General features: G+C 49.2%; 2 protein-coding genes across 2 annotated transcripts in view; one reads left to right on the top strand and one right to left on the bottom strand.

The window, feature by feature from the left end:
- atp1b3b (ATPase Na+/K+ transporting subunit beta 3b) overlaps nt 1–18,287 on the bottom strand; it is a 75,681-nt gene that overhangs the window by 12,824 nt on the left and 44,570 nt on the right. The gene's annotated exons all lie outside the window — the stretch shown is intronic.
- On the top strand, nt 5,506–13,688 carry LOC306969975 (uncharacterized protein). The gene is made up of 6 exons (XM_079565784.1): nt 5,506–5,630; nt 7,449–7,647; nt 7,778–8,034; nt 9,981–10,943; nt 12,686–12,750; nt 13,307–13,688. Exons 2-6 carry the CDS (start codon nt 7,463–7,465, stop codon nt 13,523–13,525), a joined length of 1,689 nt encoding a protein of 562 aa, XP_079421910.1. The 5' UTR covers nt 5,506–5,630; nt 7,449–7,462; the 3' UTR covers nt 13,526–13,688.

Genomic DNA, 18,287 nt, shown 5'->3' with positions numbered 1-18,287 from the left:
TGTTATTAATATTATTGTTGTTGTTGTTAGTATTATTATTATTATTAGTATAAAAATATAAAAATAATAAAAGTTGGCTCAGTGGCGCCCCCTCAAACAGGCAGTTTACATTGACCCAATGGAGGAGCGGTCGCAAAAAAAATCATGGTACAAAAGTGACATTGGCCAGGGACATAGACCACGTCAGGACATGTCAAAAATGATATTATGACCCCGCCCTAAATGCTACAGGAAGTCGGCCATCTTGGCCCAAACCTTAAACCTTCAAAATCGTACCTCTTGAACTTCTGGCCCCTGATCCCCGAGTTTTCAATGGAAAGCCTCCAATGTTGGCCAACATGTCCCAAACAAAAATCATCATTTCAAATTTTTGTCCATTATTGGGCGTGGTCATGACAAGGCCGCAACTGAGAGGCCGTTTTCGGCAAATTTCAAAGCCTCATAATTTTCACAGAATTTAAATTGGCGTTTAAGTGGCTTGTAAGTGGCTTGTAAGTGGCTTGTAAGTGGCCTGTAAGTGGCTTGTAAGTGGCTTGTAAGTGGCTTGTAAGTGGCTTGTAAGTGGCTTGTAAGTGGCTTGTAAGTGGCTTGTAAGTGGCTTGTAAGTGGCCTGTAAGTGGCTTGTAAGTGGCTTGTAAGTGGCTTGTAAGTGGCTTGTAAGTGGCCTGTAAGTGGCTTGTAAGTGGCTTGTAAGTGGCTTGTAAGTGGCTTGTAAGTGGCTTGTAAGTGGCTTGTAAGTGGCTTGTAAGTGGCTTGTAAGTGGCTTGTAAGTGGCCCGCCCATCCTCCGTGAAAATGGCCAGTTCTTTGCCTGGCAGCATGTTGGACTCTGTCAAAGTTTCTCCTGAAATTCGTAAATTTTCCAAATTTCCCCCTTTATTCACAAAAGCCACAGTTTCAGATCCGTACGGACTTAAACTAACCCTCTGTCAGCGGAAAAAGTTTTCATTTGGACGTTTTTTGCTGCAAATTCAGTTTTTTCTGGACTGTACCATCACAGGAAGTTCAGTCCGGCGTTTCCTGTCCGCCTCTCTGTGTGTTCCTCGTGCTGTATGGGTCGCACCACAATATTGCTTCACATTTCGAGGGAGAACCTTCTCAACAAATCTTTGGACGTCCAGGGGAATTCACTCTTATTACAAAATGATTCAATACATTATTGCCCAAACTGTAATCACGTTTTTTGCAAATACACAATAAGATTAATCCCAAATCTGCTCTGTTGTTCACTCAGTCTGTGTGGCATCATTGGTAGTGCTGGGATTTGAACATCGAACTCGTGACTGTCGGTGATGTTTGGAGCCTCTGGTTTATAAAAACTATGGCAAGAACTGGGGGTAAAGGTGTGCCCCCCCCCCCCATGTTATTCTAATGGGACATATAAGTCTCACATTACACACAATTACAGCACGTTAGCGCCCCCTGTCAGGAGCGTGTGGACAGCGGCCCGTCAGTGGAGGGTCACATGGTCCTGATGCACATGTGCTGCAGCCTCACTCACTAGGCCATGGTGCTGTGTGTGACAGTTTCTCTCTGAGCCTTTGCCCCATCTGTCCTCCCCCTCCCCTGCCCCTCCCCCTGCCCCTCCCCCCCCCTGAGGAGCGTGCACGAGCTGTGGTCAGTGGAGCGTGGCCTCACGTGCACGAGGCCTCACGTGCCTCTCGCCTCGTGCACGTGACGCTTCAGCGGATCAGAGCGAATCAGAGCGAGCGACGCTTCTCCCTCTGCTCCGGCGGGTTCAGACCGGATCAGCATCAGCATCAGGATCAGCATCATAAATATAAACACAAATATAGATATAAACACAAATATAAATATAAACACAAACATAAAGATAAACACAAATATAAATATAAACACAAATATAAACACAAATATAAATTACACACAAATATAAACATAAATACGAATATAAACACAAATATAAACATAAATACAAATATAAACATAAATATAAACACAAATATAAATATAAACACAAATATAAACACAAATATAAACATAAATACAAATATAAACATAAATATAAACACAAATATAAACACAAACATAAATTTAAACACAAACATAAATATAAATATTAACATAAACACAAATATAAACATAAATATAAACATAAACACAAATATAAACACAAATATAAACACAAATATAAACATAAATATAAACATAAACACAAATATAAACATAAATATAAACATAAACAAAAATATAACTATAACCTGCTCCAACCCTTAACCATAAATAAAACCATAACATTTGTGGTAATTGTGCTACAACAACAAATCCAAAATGTTTTAACCCCAACACATACTGTGATTCTCCTGTTGACCTGAGAGCAGAAGCTGCTGTTGGAACAATGTGTTTCCTTGTAGAGCCAAACACTACAAGGAAACACATCATGGTTCAGCTCCTCCTCCTTTCAGATCCTGTGGAAAAAAAAAACACTGTCTCACAGATGAATGTTCTGGCCCCTCATGGACCTGTGACCGGGTCCCATGTTCAGGCAAATACATGTAAATAAGGCACATACATGTAAATAAGGCATATACATGTAAATAAGGCACATACATGTAAATAAGGCTAAAGTGAGGCTAAAGTGCGGTTAAAGTGAGGCTAAAGTGAGGCTAAAGTGAGGCTAAAGTGTGGTTAAAGTGTGGCTAAAGTGTGGCTAAAGTGAGGCTAAAGTGTGGCTAAAGTGTGGCTAAAGTGTGGCTAAAGTGTGTTTAAAGTCTGGCTAAAGTGAGGCTAAAGTGAGGCTAAAGTGTGGCTAAAGTGAGGCTAAAGTGAGGTTAAAGTGTGGCTAAAGTGAGGCTAAAGTGTGGCTAAAGTGTGGCTAAAGTGAGGCTAAAGTGTGGCTAAAGTGAGGCTAAAGTGAGGTTAAAGTGTGTTTAAAGTCTGGCTAAAGTGAGGCTAAAGTGAGGCTAAAGTGTGGCTAAAGTGAGGCTAAAGTGAGGCTAAAGTGAGGCTAAAGTGAGGCTAAAGTATGGCTAAAGTGAGGCTAAAGTGAGGCTAAAGTGTGGCTAAAGTGTGGTTAAAGTGTGGCTAAAGTGTGGCTAAAGTGAGGCTAAAGTGTGGCTAAAGTGTGGTTAAAGTGAGGCTAAAGTTTGGCTAAAGTGTGGCTAAAGTGTGGCTAAAGTGAGGCTAAAGTGAGGCTAAAGTGTGGCTAAAGTGAGGCTAAAGTGAGGTTAAAGTGTGGCTAAAGTGTGGCTAAAGTGAGGCTAAAGTTTGGCTAAAGTGTGGCTAAAGTGAGGCTAAAGTGTGGCTAAAGTGTGGCTAAAGTGAGGCTAAAGTGAGGCTAAAGTGTGGCTAAAATGAGGCTAAAGTGTGGCTAAAGTGAGGCTAAAGTTTGGCTAAAGTGTGGCTAAAGTTTGGCTAAAGTGTGGCTAAAGTGTGGCTAAAGTTTGGCTAAAGTGTGGCTAAAGTTTGGCTAAAGTGTGGCTAAAGTGTGGCTAAAGTGAGGCTAAAGTGAGGCTAAAGTGAGGCTAAAGTGTGGCTAAAGTGAGGCTAAAGTTTGGCTAAAGTGTGGCTAAAGTGTGGCTAAAGTTTGGCTAAAGTGTGGCTAAAGTTTGGCTAAAGTGTGGCTAAAGTGAGGCTAAAGTTTGGCTAAAGTGTGGCTAAAGTTTGGCTAAAGTGTGGCTAAAGTGTGGCTAAAGTGTGGCTAAAGTTTGGCTAAAGTGTGGCTAAAGTGTGGCTAAAGTTTGGCTAAAGTGAGGCTAAAGTGTGGCTAAAGTGAGGCTAAAGTGTGGCTAAAGTGAGGCTAAAGTGAGGCTAAAGTGTGGCTAAAGTGAGGCTAAAGTGTGGCTAAAGTGAGGCTAAAGTGTGGCTAAAGTGTGGCTAAAGTGAGGCTAAAGTGTGGCTAAAGTGAGGCTAAAGTGAGGCTAAAGTGTGGTTAAAGTGTGGCTAAAGTGAGGCTAAAGTGTGGCTAAAGTGTGGCTAAAGTGAGGCTAAAGTGTGGCTAAAGTGAGGCTAAAGTGTGGCTAAAGTGTGGCTAAAGTGAGGCTAAAGTGTGGCTAAAGTGAGGCTAAAGTGAGGCTAAAGTGAGGCTAAAGTGTGGCTAAAGTGAGGCTAAAGTGAGGCTAAAGTGTGGTTAAAGTGTGGCTAAAGTGAGGCTAAAGTGTGGCTAAAGTGTGACTAAAGTGTGGCTAAAGTGTGGCTAAAGTGTGGCTAAAGTGTGGCTAAAGTGTGGCTAAAGTGAGGCTAAAGTGTGGTTAAAGTCTGGCTAAAGTGAGGCTAACGTGTGGTTAAAGTGAGGCTAAAGTGTGGCTAAAGTGTGGCTAAAGTGTGGCTAAAGTGTGGCTAAAGTGAGGCTAAAGTGTGGCTAAAGTGTGGCTAAAGTGAGGCTAAAGTCTGGTCTGGCCCTGGTCCTGGTCTGGTCTGGTCTGGCCCTGGTCTGGTTCTGGTCTGGCCCTGGTCTGGTTCTGGTCTGGCCCTGGTCTGGTTCTGGTCTGGCCCTGGTCCTGGTCCGGTGTGGCCCTGGTCTGGCCCTGGTCCTGGTCCGGTGTGGCCCTGGCCTGGCTGGTTCTGCTCCTCTGGTGTTCGGCTCCGTCAGTGGAAGTGGATTATCAGCCTGAGAGTGACTGTAATGAGATCAGAGCAGCTCAGCGGCGCCTCCTGTCTGCGCCTCCTGTCCGCGCCTCACTGAGGGAAACATGAAGAAACAGGTGTGTTCACTGTGGAGCCTCAGACCCCTGTGACATCATCCCTCAGACCCCTGTGACATCATCCCTCAGACCCCTGTGACATCATCCCTCAGACCCCTGTGACATCATCCCTCAGACCCCTGTGACATCATCCCTCAGACCCCTGTGACATCATCCCTCAGACCTCCCTTAGATTTGGGTAAAGCTGGAGCTCCTGTGCTCGGTTCAGTTCAGTTCGAGGTAAATGAAGAGCCAACATGTTCCCACAGAGACACACACAGGGGGGGGAGGGGGAGGAGGCGCTGCTGTTGCCGCTGCTGCTGCTGATGACATCATCCCTCTCCCTGCTCTTCCCGCGGGGGGAGGGGCGTGAGGCGGTGATGTCATGTTGCCGTGGAAACAGCCTTCATCCAGATTTACACCGAGATCCTGCGAGCAGCGGCCGGCGCGGGAGGAAAACGCACGGCAACACCGCAGGAGGAACCGCAGGGAGAGACGAGGAGGACACGAGGAGGAGGACACGAGGAGGACACGAGGAGGACACGAGGAGGACACGAGGAGGACACGAGGAGGACACGAGGAGGACACGAGGAGGACACGAGGAGGAGGGCAGTGAGGACAGGAGGAGGAGAGACACCTGCAGCAGCGAGGAGGAAACCAACGAGGAGGAGATATCAGACACATCCAAGGCCTAGGAGACAACGAGGAGGACGAGGGACACCTGCAGCCGCGAGGAGGAGGAGCAGGGCCTAGGACACGAGGAGCAGGGCCTAGGACACGAGGAGCAGGGCCTAGGACACGAGGAGCAGGGCCTAGGACACGAGGAGCAGGGCCTAGGACACGAGGAGCAGGGCCTAGGACACGAGGAGCAGGGCCTAGGACACGAGGAGGAGCTCGTAACATCAGGCCGATCCTCAGCGCAGCCTGTGTGTCCTCACAGGAGAGACGTTCTGCAGAGGCGACAGAGACATGAGCTGAACTGGAGCAGGTGAGACGCTTACACATGGGCCCTGTCCCTGTGTCAATGAGCAAGACACTATTATCATTGTTTATATATTATTACAATAATAATAATAATAATAATAATAATAGTTATTATTATTATTATTATTATTATTATTATTATTATTATTATTATTATTATTATTATTATTATTATTATTATTATTATTATTATGGTGAATGTTCTCCACTTTTCATCACGTCACCCACTCACTCTCACTCACACCAGTGTAACACCGACACAGGAGCTGGGAGTCGAACCCCTGACCATCTGATCGTGAGGCGCCGCGCTCGACCAGCTGCGCCACCGTCGCCCCGTTATCACTAATGCTGTTCTGTCACGGCTCGTCGTTGTTTGGCGAAATTAGTAAAAAATGTATTACATTTACATATGAGTCCAGATACCCCTTAAATATTAGCATGAAGCTAACATGAAGCTAACATGAAGCTAACATGAAGCTAACGTGAAGCTAGCGTGAAGCTAGCGTGAAGCTAACGTGAAGCTAACATGAAGCTAACGTGAAGCTGGCATGAAGCTAACGTGAAGCTAACGTGAAGCTAACGTGAAGCTGGCATGAAGCTAGCGTGAAGCTAACGTGAAGCTAACGTGAAGCTAACGTGAAGCTAACGTGAAGCTAGCGTGAAGCTAGCGTGAAGCTAGCGTGAAGCTAACGTGAAGCTAGCATGAAGCTAGCGTGAAGCTAGCGTGAAGCTAACGTGAAGCTAACGTGAAGCTAACATGAAGCTAACGTGAAGCTGGCATGAAGCTAACGTGAAGCTAACGTGACGCTAGCATGAAGCTAGCGTGAAGCTATCTTGAAGCTACCGTGAAGCTAACGTGAAGCTAACATGAAGCTAACGTGAAGCTGGCATGAAGCTAACGTGAAGCTAACGTGAAGCTAGCATGAAGCTAGCGTGAAGCTAGCGTGAAGCTAGCGTGAAGCTAACGTGAAGCTAACATGAAGCTAACGTGAAGCTAACGTGAAGCTAGCATGAAGCTAGCGTGAAGCTAGTGTGAAGCTAGCGTGAAGCTAACATGAAGCTAGCGTGAAGCTAACGTGAAGCTAGCATGAAGCTAACGTGAAGCTAACGTGAAGCTAGCATGAAGCTAGCGTGAAGCTAGTGTGAAGCTAGCGTGAAGCTAACGTGAAGCTAACATGAAGCTAACGTGAAGCTGGCATGAAGCTAACGTGAAGCTAACGTGACGCTAGCATGAAGCTAGCGTGAAGCTAACGTGAAGCTAACATGAAGCTGCGGTGGGGAAAAAAAATAAAAAAAATAATGAAACTCATGGATGGTTTTGTGTCTCAGTTTGAATCACTGACATTAATCTCAGTCTGGGAGGATCAGTTTTCAGGTTAAGGGAAAAACTACTGAAAAAGGATGTTCCACTTTATTAAGCAGATCATCATTTTCAAGCAATAAGGGAAAGAAAAAGGGACTTTCTGCTGATGAAAAGTGTGAAATAGTTGAATGTCTTGGTCTAGGTATGAAAACCTTCGATATTTCATGAAAGCTGAAGTGTAATCATCGAACTGTTAAGAGATTTGTGGATGATTCAGACACACTCAGGTTTGTGCAGATAAAGGCACAATGAGGACGGTTTCTGCCAGACAAACACATCAGATTAAGAGAACAGATGCTACAAAACAGCTGGTGCCTCTGGAGTCTCTGAACATGAAGGTGTCGGACCCTCCAGAGGCTGCAGTTGTGCATAAACCTTCTATCCGGCCTCCCCTAAACTGTTCAACAAAGTGATGGACGCTCGGACCTGCTCGCTCCTGGTCTGATCTTCATGCTTCAGTTTCAGGAGCAGTGATGGACGCTCGGACCTGCTCGCTCCTGGGGGACTTCCTGCGGCACGTGGAGGACCTGGGGCTCCGAGCCTACGATGACCTGGTGATCCAGAACGCCTCAGACATCTCCAGGGAGAGCGACCGTATCCGAGTCCAGAAGAACCAGATCCTGCTGCGCGAGTCCAGAGCGCCGGACCAGACCACACGGTGAGATCACGGTGACAGCAAACCCTCAGGAGCTTCTCCCAGCAGGACTGAGGTTCTCCTGAGGTTCTCCTGAGGGAAACATCATGATGAGGCTTCTTCTCTTATTAACATGCTGCTCCTGTGGCTCCAGGCTGGGCTTCATGACGATGCCCTTCCCCCAGGATCGAGGCCCGTCCCTGGGCTTCAGCGTCCGCTCTCAGTCCCTTCACTCGGTCCAGGACCAGGAGCAGAACCACTGGGACCTGGACCACCGAGAGCAGAACCTCTGGGACCAGCACGGCCTGAGGAAGCAGCCGCCGCCCAAACCCCGCCGGGACCCGGGGACCAAGCTCAGCACCTCGGACGCAGACGGGCCCCTGGACGGGCCCCTGGAGGCGCCCCTGGACGGTGAGGATCTGTCAGTCTGCCCCAGGACAGCTGTGGCTTCAACAGCAGCTTCACCACTCAAATGTTCAAACTATTTTTTACACAATTATTTTTTCTTTCAATTGTTTTCCTATTTTTATGTATTTGTCCTGGTCTGAGTGTGGTCAGTTAGTATGAGCCAGTTACCATTAGCTGGTTAATATAGCTGGTTAGTTTTAGCCAGTTAATATGAGCCGGTTAGCATTAGCCAGTTAGCATTAGCCAGTTAGCATAGCTGGTTAGTTTTAGTCAGTTAGTATGAGCCAGTAAGCATAGCCGTTAGCATTAGTCAGTTAGCATTAGAAAGTTAGCATAGCCGTTAGCGTTAGCCAGTTAGCATTAGCCAGTTAGCATAGCTGGTTAGTTTTAGTCAGTTAATATGAGCCAGTTAGCATTCGCCAGTTAGCATTAGCCAGTTAACATAGCTGGTTAGTTTTAGCCAGTTAGCATTAGCCAGTTAGCATTAGCCAGTTAGCATTAGCCAGTTAGCATTAGCCAGTTAGCATTAGCCAGTTAGCATTAGCCAGTTAGCATTAGCCAGCTAGCATTAGTCAGTAAGCATAGCCGTTAGCATTAGCCAGTTAGCATTAGCCAGTTAGCATAACTGGTTAGTTTTAGTCAGTTAATATGAGCCAGTTAGCATTAGCCAGTTAGCAGTAGTCAGTTAACATAGCTGGTTAGTTTTAGCCAGTTAGCATTAGTCAGTTACCATTAGTCAGTTAGCATTAGTCAGTTAGCATTAGTCAGTAAGCATAGCCATTAGCATTAGCCAGTTAGCATTCGCCAGTTAGCATTAGCCAGTTAACATAGCTGGTTAGTTTTAGCCAGTTAGCATTAGCCAGTTAGCATTAGCCAGTTAGCATTAGCCAGTTAGCATTAGCCAGTTAGCATTAGCCAGTTAGCATTAGCCAGTTAGCATTAGCCAGTTAGCATTAGCCAGCTAGCATTAGTCAGTAAGCATAGCCGTTAGCATTAGCCAGTTAGCATTAGCCAGTTAGCATAACTGGTTAGTTTTAGTCAGTTAATATGAGCCAGTTAGCATTAGCCAGTTAGCAGTAGTCAGTTAACATAGCTGGCTAGTTTTAGCCAGTTAGCATTAGTCAGTTACCATTAGTCAGTTAGCATTAGTCAGTTAGCATTAGTCAGTAAGCATAGCCATTAGCATTAGCCAGTTAGCATTAGCCAGTTAGCATTAGCCAGTTAGCATTAGCCAGTTAGCATTAGCCAGCTAGCATTAGTCAGCTAGCATTAGTCAGTAAGCATAGCCGTTAGCATTAGCCAGTTAGCATTAGCCAGTTAGCATAACTGGTTAGTTTTAGTCAGTTAATATGAGCCAGTTAGCATTAGCCAGTTAGCAGTAGTCAGTTAACATAGCTGGTTAGTTTTAGCCAGTTAGCATTAGTCAGTTACTATTAGTCAGTTAGCATTAGTCAGTTAGCATTAGTCAGTTAGCATTAGTCAGTAAGCATAGCCATTAGCATTAGCCAGCTAGCATTAGTCAGTTAGCATTAGTCAGTAAGCATAGCCGTTAGCATTAGCCAGTTAGCAGTAGTCAGTTAGCATTAGTCAGTAAGCATTAGTCAGTTACTATTAGTCAGTTAGCATTAGCCAGTTAGCAGTAGTCAGTTAGCATTAGTCAGTAAGCATTAGTCAGTTACTATTAGTCAGTTAGCATTAGCCAGTTAGCAGTAGTCAGTTAGCATTAGCCAGTTAGCATTAGTCAGTTACTATTAGTCAGTTAGCATTAGCCAGTTAGCATTAGTCAGTTAGCATTAGTCAGTAAGCATAGCCATTAGCATTAGCCAGTTAGCATTAGTCAGTTAGCATTAGTCAGTAAGCATAGCCGTTAGCATTAGCCAGTTAGCATAGCTGGTTAGTTTTAGTCAGTTCTTTCCCTGGTCCTGGTCTGAGTGTGGTGTGTGTTCCAGGTCTGGTCTTGGAGAAGCAGCCTCCGCCCAAGCCTCGGAGAAACCCGGACACTCACCTGAGCGGCCGCTCGGGCCTCGGCCCGGACCACGAGGAGCCGGTCTACATCGAGATGGGCCCGAACCAGAACCCGGACTCGGACCAGGACCAGGAGGGCGTCTACGAAGAGATGAGCTTCACCTCCGACTCCAAACCCAGAGCCGTCCCCACGCCGTTCCCCAACCTGCTGAGCCACCGGCCGCCTCTGCTCACGCTGCCCCCGCAGACCCAGACCCAGACCCAGACCCAGGGCCAGACCCAGGCCCAGACCCAGGCCGCGGGCTGGACCTCGCCGCACACGTCGGACGAGTCTCCGCTGACGCCGCTGGAGAAGGCGCTGGGCCAGTTCTTCGACTCCAGGTCCAAACCGCAGAAAAACCCGGGGTTCAAACCCGAGCCTCGTGTGCGCAGGACCTCAGACCCGGTCCAGAACCAGGACTCGGAGCGCGGCCTGTTCAAGTCCGACCGCAGACCCGAGTGGAGCCAGAGCGTGGACCAGATCCACCCGGAGCGAGGCCAACGCCGCGGCACGAGGACGGCGGCCGAGCCACGACACCGACGCCTGGACTCTGAGCCCGACCTGAGGCCGGACCAGAGGCGGTACTACAGTCTGCGCCGGGACCCCACGGGCCGGGACCCCACGCCCCGGGACCCACGCAAAGGCCTCCGCGCCGAGCAGAGACGGGAGCGCAGTCTGGAGAGTCTGGAGCGGGTCCTGGACCAGGACCAGGACCAGGACTTCACGGTGACCAGCTCCGGACGGGCCTCGGCTCCGCCCCTGTCGCGCTCAGGCCCCTCCCCCGTGCCTCAGAGCTATCGTCGCAGCCAATCAGCATGTCCCTCTCCGGTGAAGCGCCCGCCCCCTTACGAGGTCATCATGATGTCAGCGGCGACGTCACATGGAGGTCACGTGACCCGGCTCCGAGGTACGCCGGCAGCTAGCGGCTACACCAGCAATAGCCGGTTAGCACTAGCCAGTAAGCATTAATCAGTTAACATAGCTGGTTAGTTTTAGTCAGTTAATATGAGCCAGTTAGCATTAGCTGGATAGCATTAGTCAGTTTGCGGCAGACTCTTTCATAGCTGGTTAGCGGTTAGCATTAGCCAGTTAGCATTAGTGAGCAAGCATAGCCGTTAGCATTAGCTGGTTAGCATTAGCTGGTTAGCATTAGCTGGTTAGCATTAGCCAGTTAGCATAGCCGTTAGCATTAGCCAGTTAGCATAGCTCTTAGCATTAGTTGGTTATCATTAGTTAGCATAGCCGTTAGCATTAGCTGGTTAGCATTAGCCAGTTAGCATAGCCGTTAGCATTAGTTTGTTAGCATTAGCCAGTTAGCATAGCCGTTAGCATTAGTTTGTTAGCATTAGACAGTTAGCATAGCCGTTAGCATTAGCTGGTTAGCATTAGCCAGTTAGCATAGCCATTAGCATTAGCTGGTTAGCATTAGCCAGTTAGCATAGCCGTTAGCATTAGTTTGTTAGCATTAGACAGTTAGCATAGCCGTTAGCATTAGCTGGTTAGCATTAGCCAGTTAAAATAGCTGGTTAGTTTTAGTCAGTTAATATGAGCCAGTTAGCATTAGCTGGATAGCATTAGTCAGTTAGCATAGCCGTTAGCCTTAGCTGGTTAGCATTAGCCAGTTAGCATAGCCGTTAGCATTAGCTGGTTGGTTTTAGTTAGTTAATATGAGCCAGCTAGCATTAGCTGGATAGCATTAGTCAGTTAGCGGCAGGCTCTTTCATAGCCGGTGAGTGGTTAGCAGTAGCCAGTTAGCATTAGTCAGTAAGCATAGCCGTTAGCATTAGCTGGTTAGCATTAGCCAGTTAGCATAGCCGTTAGCATTAGTTTGTTAGCATTAGACAGTTAGCATAGCCGTTAGCATTAGCTGGTTAGCATTAGCCAGTTAGCATAGCCATTAGCATTAGCTGGTTAGCATTAGCCAGTTAGCATAGCCGTTAGCATTAGTTTGTTAGCATTAGACAGTTAGCATAGCCGTTAGCATTAGCTGGTTAGCATTAGCCAGTTAAAATAGCTGGTTAGTTTTAGTCAGTTAATATGAGCCAGTTAGCATTAGTTTGTTAGCATTAGACAGTTAGCATAGCCGTTAGCATTAGCTGGTTAGCATTAGCCAGTTAGCATAGCCATTAGCATTAGCTGGTTAGCATTAGCCAGTTAGCATAGCCGTTAGCATTAGTTTGTTAGCATTAGACAGTTAGCATAGCCGTTAGCATTAGCTGGTTAGCATTAGCCAGTTAAAATAGCTGGTTAGTTTTTGTCAGTTAATATGAGCCAGTTAGCATTAGCTGGATAGCATTAGTCAGTTAGCATTAGTCAGTATGCATAGCCGTTAGCATTAGCTGGTTAGCATTAGCCAGTTAGCGTAGCCGTTAGCCTTAGCTGGTTAGCATTAGCCAGTTAGCATAGCCGTTAGCATTAGTTGGTTAGCATTAGACAGTTAGCATAGCCGTTAGCCTTAGCTGGTTAGCATTAGCCAGTTAGCATAGCCGTTAACATAGCTGGTTAGTTTTAGTCAATATGAGCCAGTTAGCATTAGCTGGTTAGCATTAGTCAGTTAGCATAGACGGGGATTGAACGGCGGAGGCAGAGTTACAGTCACGAGAACCTCAGGACCTGCTGCTCCATCATCACCTGTTTCTGTGTCGTCAGGTTCTTCTGCTCCAGGACCAGAGTCTGCAATTCACATCCCCAACCAGGAGCTGGCGCACTCCCAGGTACAAACACCAGCTCACACTGGTCACACACACTCACCAGCCCACACTGGTCACACTCACTCACCAGCTCACACTGATCACACACACACCAGCTCACACTGATCACACACACACCAGCCCACACTGGTCACACTCACCAGCTCACACTGATCACACTCACCAGCTCACACTGATCACAAACACCAGCCCACACTGGTCACACTCACACACCAGCCCACACTGGTCACACTCACCCCACACTGGTCACACACACCAGGGGGCGTGTCCCTCTGCGGGGCCCTTGGCTCCGCCCCTGGTTTGACCTCTGACTCTCTTTCAGGGCGCCTGGTTCTTCGGGGGCGTGTCCCTCTGCGGGGCCCTTGGCTCCGCCCCTGGTTTGACCTCTGACTCTCTTTCAGGGCGCCTGGTTCTTCGGGGGCGTGTCCCTCTGCGGGGCCCTTGGCTCCGCCCCTGGTTTGACCTCTGACTCTCTTTCAGGGCGCCTGGTTCTTCGGGGGCGTGTCCCTCTGCGGGGCCCTTGGCTCCGCCCCTGGTTTGACCTCTGACTCTCTTTCAGGGCGCCTGGTTCTTCGGGGGCGTGTCCCTCTGCGGGGCCCCTGGCTCCGCCCCCGGCGTGGGGCCCCGGCTGGCTGCAGGGGACGTGCTGATGATGGGCACGATGGAGCGGAAGAGAGTTTTGTGCCGTGAGATCCGGAGCCGCACGGCGAGGAAGCCCCCGCCCTACGGGGCCACAGCGCCCCCTACAGGACGCCGCGGCTGGGACACTGAGATCTGAGCGCCCCCTCAGGGGGCCGCTGGTACTGCATTATTATCCTTCATTAAAGATAAACCTGTGCCTGTTTCTGACGCCTCCAGAGGCAGAACCTTCACTGGAGCCACAGATCCAACAAAACCAGAAGAATCTGTTTTTATGGAAGGTTTGAGTCGAGACGCGGCAGAAGAACCACCTGTCCCTCAGAGGAACCGACTGTCCCTCAGAGGAACCGCCTGTCCCTCAGAGGAACCGCCTGTCCCTCAGAAGAACCACCTGTCCCTCAGAGGAACCGCCTGTCCCTCAGAGGAACCACCTGTCCCTCAGAGGAACCGACTGTCCCTCAGAGGAACCGCCTGTCCCTCAGAGGAACCGCCTGTCCCTCAGAAGAACCACCTGTCCCTCAGAGGAACCGCCTGTCCCTCAGAGGAACCGCCTGTCCCTCAGAAGAACCACCTGTCCCTCAGAGGAACCGCCTGTCCCTCAGAGGAACCACCTGTCCCTCAGAGGAACCACCTGTCCCTCAGAGGAACCGACTGTCCCTCAGAGGAACCGACTGTCCCTCAGAGGAACCACCTGTCCCTCAGAAGAACCGCCTGTCCCTCAGAGGAACCGACTGTCCCTCAGAGGAACCGACTGTCCCTCAGAGGAACCACCTGTCCCTCAGAAGAACCGCCTGTCCCTTAGAGGAACCGACTGTCCCTCAGAGGAACCGCCTGTCCCTCAGAAGAACCGCCTGTCCCTCAGAGGAACCGACTGTCCCTCAGAGGAACCGACTGTCCCTCAGAGGAACCACCTGTCCCTCAGAGGAACCGACTGTCCCTCAGAGGAACCGCCTGTCCCTCAGAGGAGCCGCCTGTCCCTCAGAGGAACCGCCTGTCCCTCAGAGGAACGACTGTCCCTCAGAGGAACCGCCTGTCCCTCAGAGGAACCACCTGTCCCTCAGAGGAACCGCCTGTCCCTCAGAGGAACTGACTGTCCCTCAGAGGAACCACCTGTCCCTCAGAGGAACCGCCTGTCCCTCAGAGGAACCGCCTGTCCCTCAGAGGAACGACTGTCCCTCAGAGGAACGACTGTCCCTCAGAGGAACCACCTGTCCCTCAGAGGTACCGACTGTCCCTCAGAGGAACCACCTGTCCCTCAGAGGAACCGCCTGTCCCTCAGAGGAACCGCCTGTCCCTCAGAGGAACGACTGTCCCTCAGAGGAACGACTGTCCCTCAGAGGAACCGCCTGTCCCTCAGAGGAACCACCTGTCCCTCAGAGGAACCGCCTGTCCCTCAGAGGAACTGACTGTCCCTCAGAGGAACCACCTGTCCCTCAGAGGAACCGCCTGTCCCTCAGAGGAACCGCCTGTCCCTCAGAGGAACGACTGTCCCTCAGAGGAACGACTGTCCCTCAGAGGAACCACCTGTCCCTCAGAGGTACCGACTGTCCCTCAGAGGAACCACCTGTCCCTCAGAGGAACCGCCTGTCCCTCAGAGGAACCGCCTGTCCCTCAGAGGAACCACCTGTCCCTCAGAGGAACCGACTGTCCCTCAGAGGAACCGACTGTCCCTCAGAGGAACCACCTGTCCCTCAGAGGAACCGCCTGTCCCTCAGAGGAACCACCTGTCCCTCAGAGGAACCGACTGTCCCTCAGAGGAACCGACTGTCCCTCAGAGGAACCACCTGTCCCTCAGAAGAACCGCCTGTCCCTTAGAGGAACCGCCTGTCCCTCAGAGGAACCGCCTGTCCCTCAGAGGAACCGCCTGTCCCTCAGAGGAACTGACTGTCCCTCAGAGGAACCGCCTGTCCCTCAGAGGAACCACCTGTCCCTCAGAGGAACCGCCTGTCCCTCAGAGGAACCGCCTGTCCCTCAGAGGAACCACCTGTCCCTCAGAGGAACCACCTGTCCCTCAGAGGAACCGCCTGTCCCTCAGAGGAACTGACTGTCCCTCAGAGGAACCACCTGTCCCTCAGAGGAACCGCCTGTCCCTCAGAGGAACCACCTGTCCCTCAGAGGAACCGCCTGTCCCTCAGAGGAACCACCTGTTCCTCAGAGGAACCGCCTGTCCCTCAGAGGAACCACCTGTCCCTCAGAGGAACCACCTGTCCCTCAGAGGAACCGACTGTCCCTCAGAGGAACGACTGTCCCTCAGAGGAACGACTGTCCCTCAGAGGAACGACTGTCCCTCAGAGGAACCGCCTGTCCCTCAGAAGAACTGACTGTCCCTCAGAGGAACCGACTGTCCCTCAGAGGTTTAGTTCCTCTGCCGCGTCTCACTTTGAAAGTTCGTTCTCACCATCGATCCTTACGTTCCTCGTTGTTCACAGTTGTTTTGTACGTCGTCACGGGAACACGAGCCGAGTCACAGATCATGGCCTTACGTTTCACATCTGTCACATCTGCACAGACCGAGTCTCAGTTCACATCTGTCACATCTGCACAGACCGAGTCTCAGTTCACATCTGTCACATCTGCACAGACCGAGTCTCTGAGAAACAATAAACTTCCTGAAACTGAAGGCGAGTCCGTGCTTCTTTTCACACACACTCACACAAACACCTGGTTTATCCGTAACCACGGTAACCGCCTCCATGCAGATGCTCGTCTCAGCTGTACTCACAAACAGGAGCCAGATGTTGGTCAGTGAGTGAATCAGGTGATCAGAGAAACATCTGGACTTTTGCTTTTGGGAAATTTCTGTCAAAAACTGCTTTGAGTTCATGGTTTTACCAAACAAAGATGGCCGCCCAACAAAACCATGACATAAACACATGGGCTGTGTCCGAATGTCCAAACTATACAGGGACTATATAGTGACTATATAGTGACTATATAGTGATTATATAGTGACTATATAGTTACTATATAGTGCGGGCCTATGTAGTGAATGAGGGGGGACTAGGGTGGACATTCGGACACAGCCATAAACACGTTCTTATTTTCATATACATGCGTGTCCAATGACATCACGCATAGTTCCGACGGCCATTTTGAATACTGTAGTATCATTATGCAGTACTACCACATATATACTTATGCAGTACTACCACATATATACTTATGCAGTACTACCACATATATACTTGTTATCATTGCTGAAGAAGAACTGAGTTAAAACTCGGCCCCAGAGACGCACGTTTAAACCTGAGTCTGTGGAGCCACAGCAGGATTTACAAAGATCTGCTCCACTCTGAAGACTAAAGGAACACATCAAAGAGGAAACACAAACCAATCACAGAGTCAGTGTTGAAGCTGCTCAAGACGCTAGCATGCTACTGGTTAGCAACTGTCAATCCATGACTTCAACACGACAAACATGTGGCTCACATGTATGACACTGAGGACATGCTACAGTAACAGCGCTGACCTCTGACCTCTGTCACATGTTGGATCCAGGGCCAGATGTTTGTGGTTCAGGTCAGAGCTGAGCTGTGGAAGCTAAATGCTAACCGGTAGCATGCTAACATCTTTCACATAAACCTGCGTCTCTGGGGTCGTGTTTTTACTGTTTTCTCTTAAGCAATGTATTCAAAATGGCCGCCATAAGGAAAGTCATGTGACTGAAAGGCATGTAAAGATTATAGATCACGTGATCCTCGCCTGTGGTCACGTGATCCTCACCTGTGGTCACGTGATCCTCACCTATGGTCACGTGATCCTCACCTATGGTCATGTGATCCTCACCTGTGGTCATGTGATCCTCACCTATGGTCATGTGACCCTCACCTATGGTCATGTGACCCTCACCTGTGGTCACGTGATCCTCACCTGTGGTCACGTGATCCTCACCTATGGTCACGTGATCCTCACCTATGGTCATGTGACCCTCACCTGTGGTCACGTGATCCTCACCTGTGGTCACGTGATCCTCACCTATGGTCACGTGATCCTCACCTATGGTCACGTGATCCTCACCTATGGTCATGTGATCCTCACCTGTGGTCATGTGACCCTCACCTGTGGTCACGTGATCCTCACCTGTGGTCACGTGATGGGGGGGGAGGAGCTCAGTTACCCGGGAGGAGCTCGGAGTAGAGTCGCTGCTCCGTCACGTCTGAAGGAGCAGCTGAGGAGGCTCGGGCATCTGTTCCGGATACCTCCTGGTCGTCTCCGGGCTGGCCTGGTGTGCCCCCCCCCCCCCACCCATTGAAAACCGTCAAATCACTTTTATTAAAAAGTGTTTTTCTCTTTTGTTAAATATTAAAGTATTGATTTAAATGTCAGATCTATAGTTTCTCTTTGTTGGTTCTGAGTAAAATTTAAACCAAATATTACATTAAATTATTTGAGGTTTGAAAAGAAAAATATTTATTATGAAGCATTTTTTAAATCAAATAATGAGAAACACGACTGTAACAATAAGACAGTCCCCCCTCCTCCTCCCTCACTCCCCCCCCTCCCCCCCTCCCTCACTCTCCTGCTCTCACCACCAGAGGGCAGTGCGACCACACACAGTCACAGGTTCAGCTCCGCTTCAGGAGATTTCCTTTGTTATTTTAAGTTTATTTGAATCGGGACCAGGATGTCACATAAGCCAGTTCCCCAGTTTGGCTTTTACAAACTTCACCTTCCCTCAGACCAGTTTATTCCAAGATCCCTCTGCACCAGTGCTTCTCAAACCTTTTCAGCCCCAGGACCACTTTAACTTCTGAGGACCACCTGACACAATCCAACACCCCCCAAAAAACAACACAACAGGAGGAGGAGCTAAACTGATGCTTAATATGAAACTGTTTCAAGTCAAAAACTAATGATTCAAACACAAATGCAATGATTCTTCTTCTTTTAATTTGAAAAAG

The sequence above is a fragment of the Gobius niger genome (assembly GCF_951799975.1).
Source record: "Gobius niger genome assembly, chromosome: 1".
NCBI lineage: Eukaryota > Metazoa > Chordata > Actinopteri > Gobiiformes > Gobiidae > Gobius > Gobius niger.
The sequence above is the reverse complement of the archived record's forward strand: the minus strand, read 5'-3'. Positions and strand labels throughout refer to the sequence as shown.

Bases quoted from the DNA above. Each gene is read 5' to 3' on its own strand.
- LOC306969975 (XM_079565784.1), top strand. From the start codon at position 7,463: ATGGACGCTCGGACCTGCTCGCTCCTGGGGGACTTCCTGCGGCACGTG. The intron at 8,035-9,980 runs GTGAGGATCTGT...TGTGTGTTCCAG, and splicing joins CCTGGAGGCGCCCCTGGACG to GTCTGGTCTTGGAGAAGCAG. The intron at 10,944-12,685 runs GTACGCCGGCAG...CTGTGTCGTCAG, and splicing joins TCACGTGACCCGGCTCCGAG to GTTCTTCTGCTCCAGGACCA.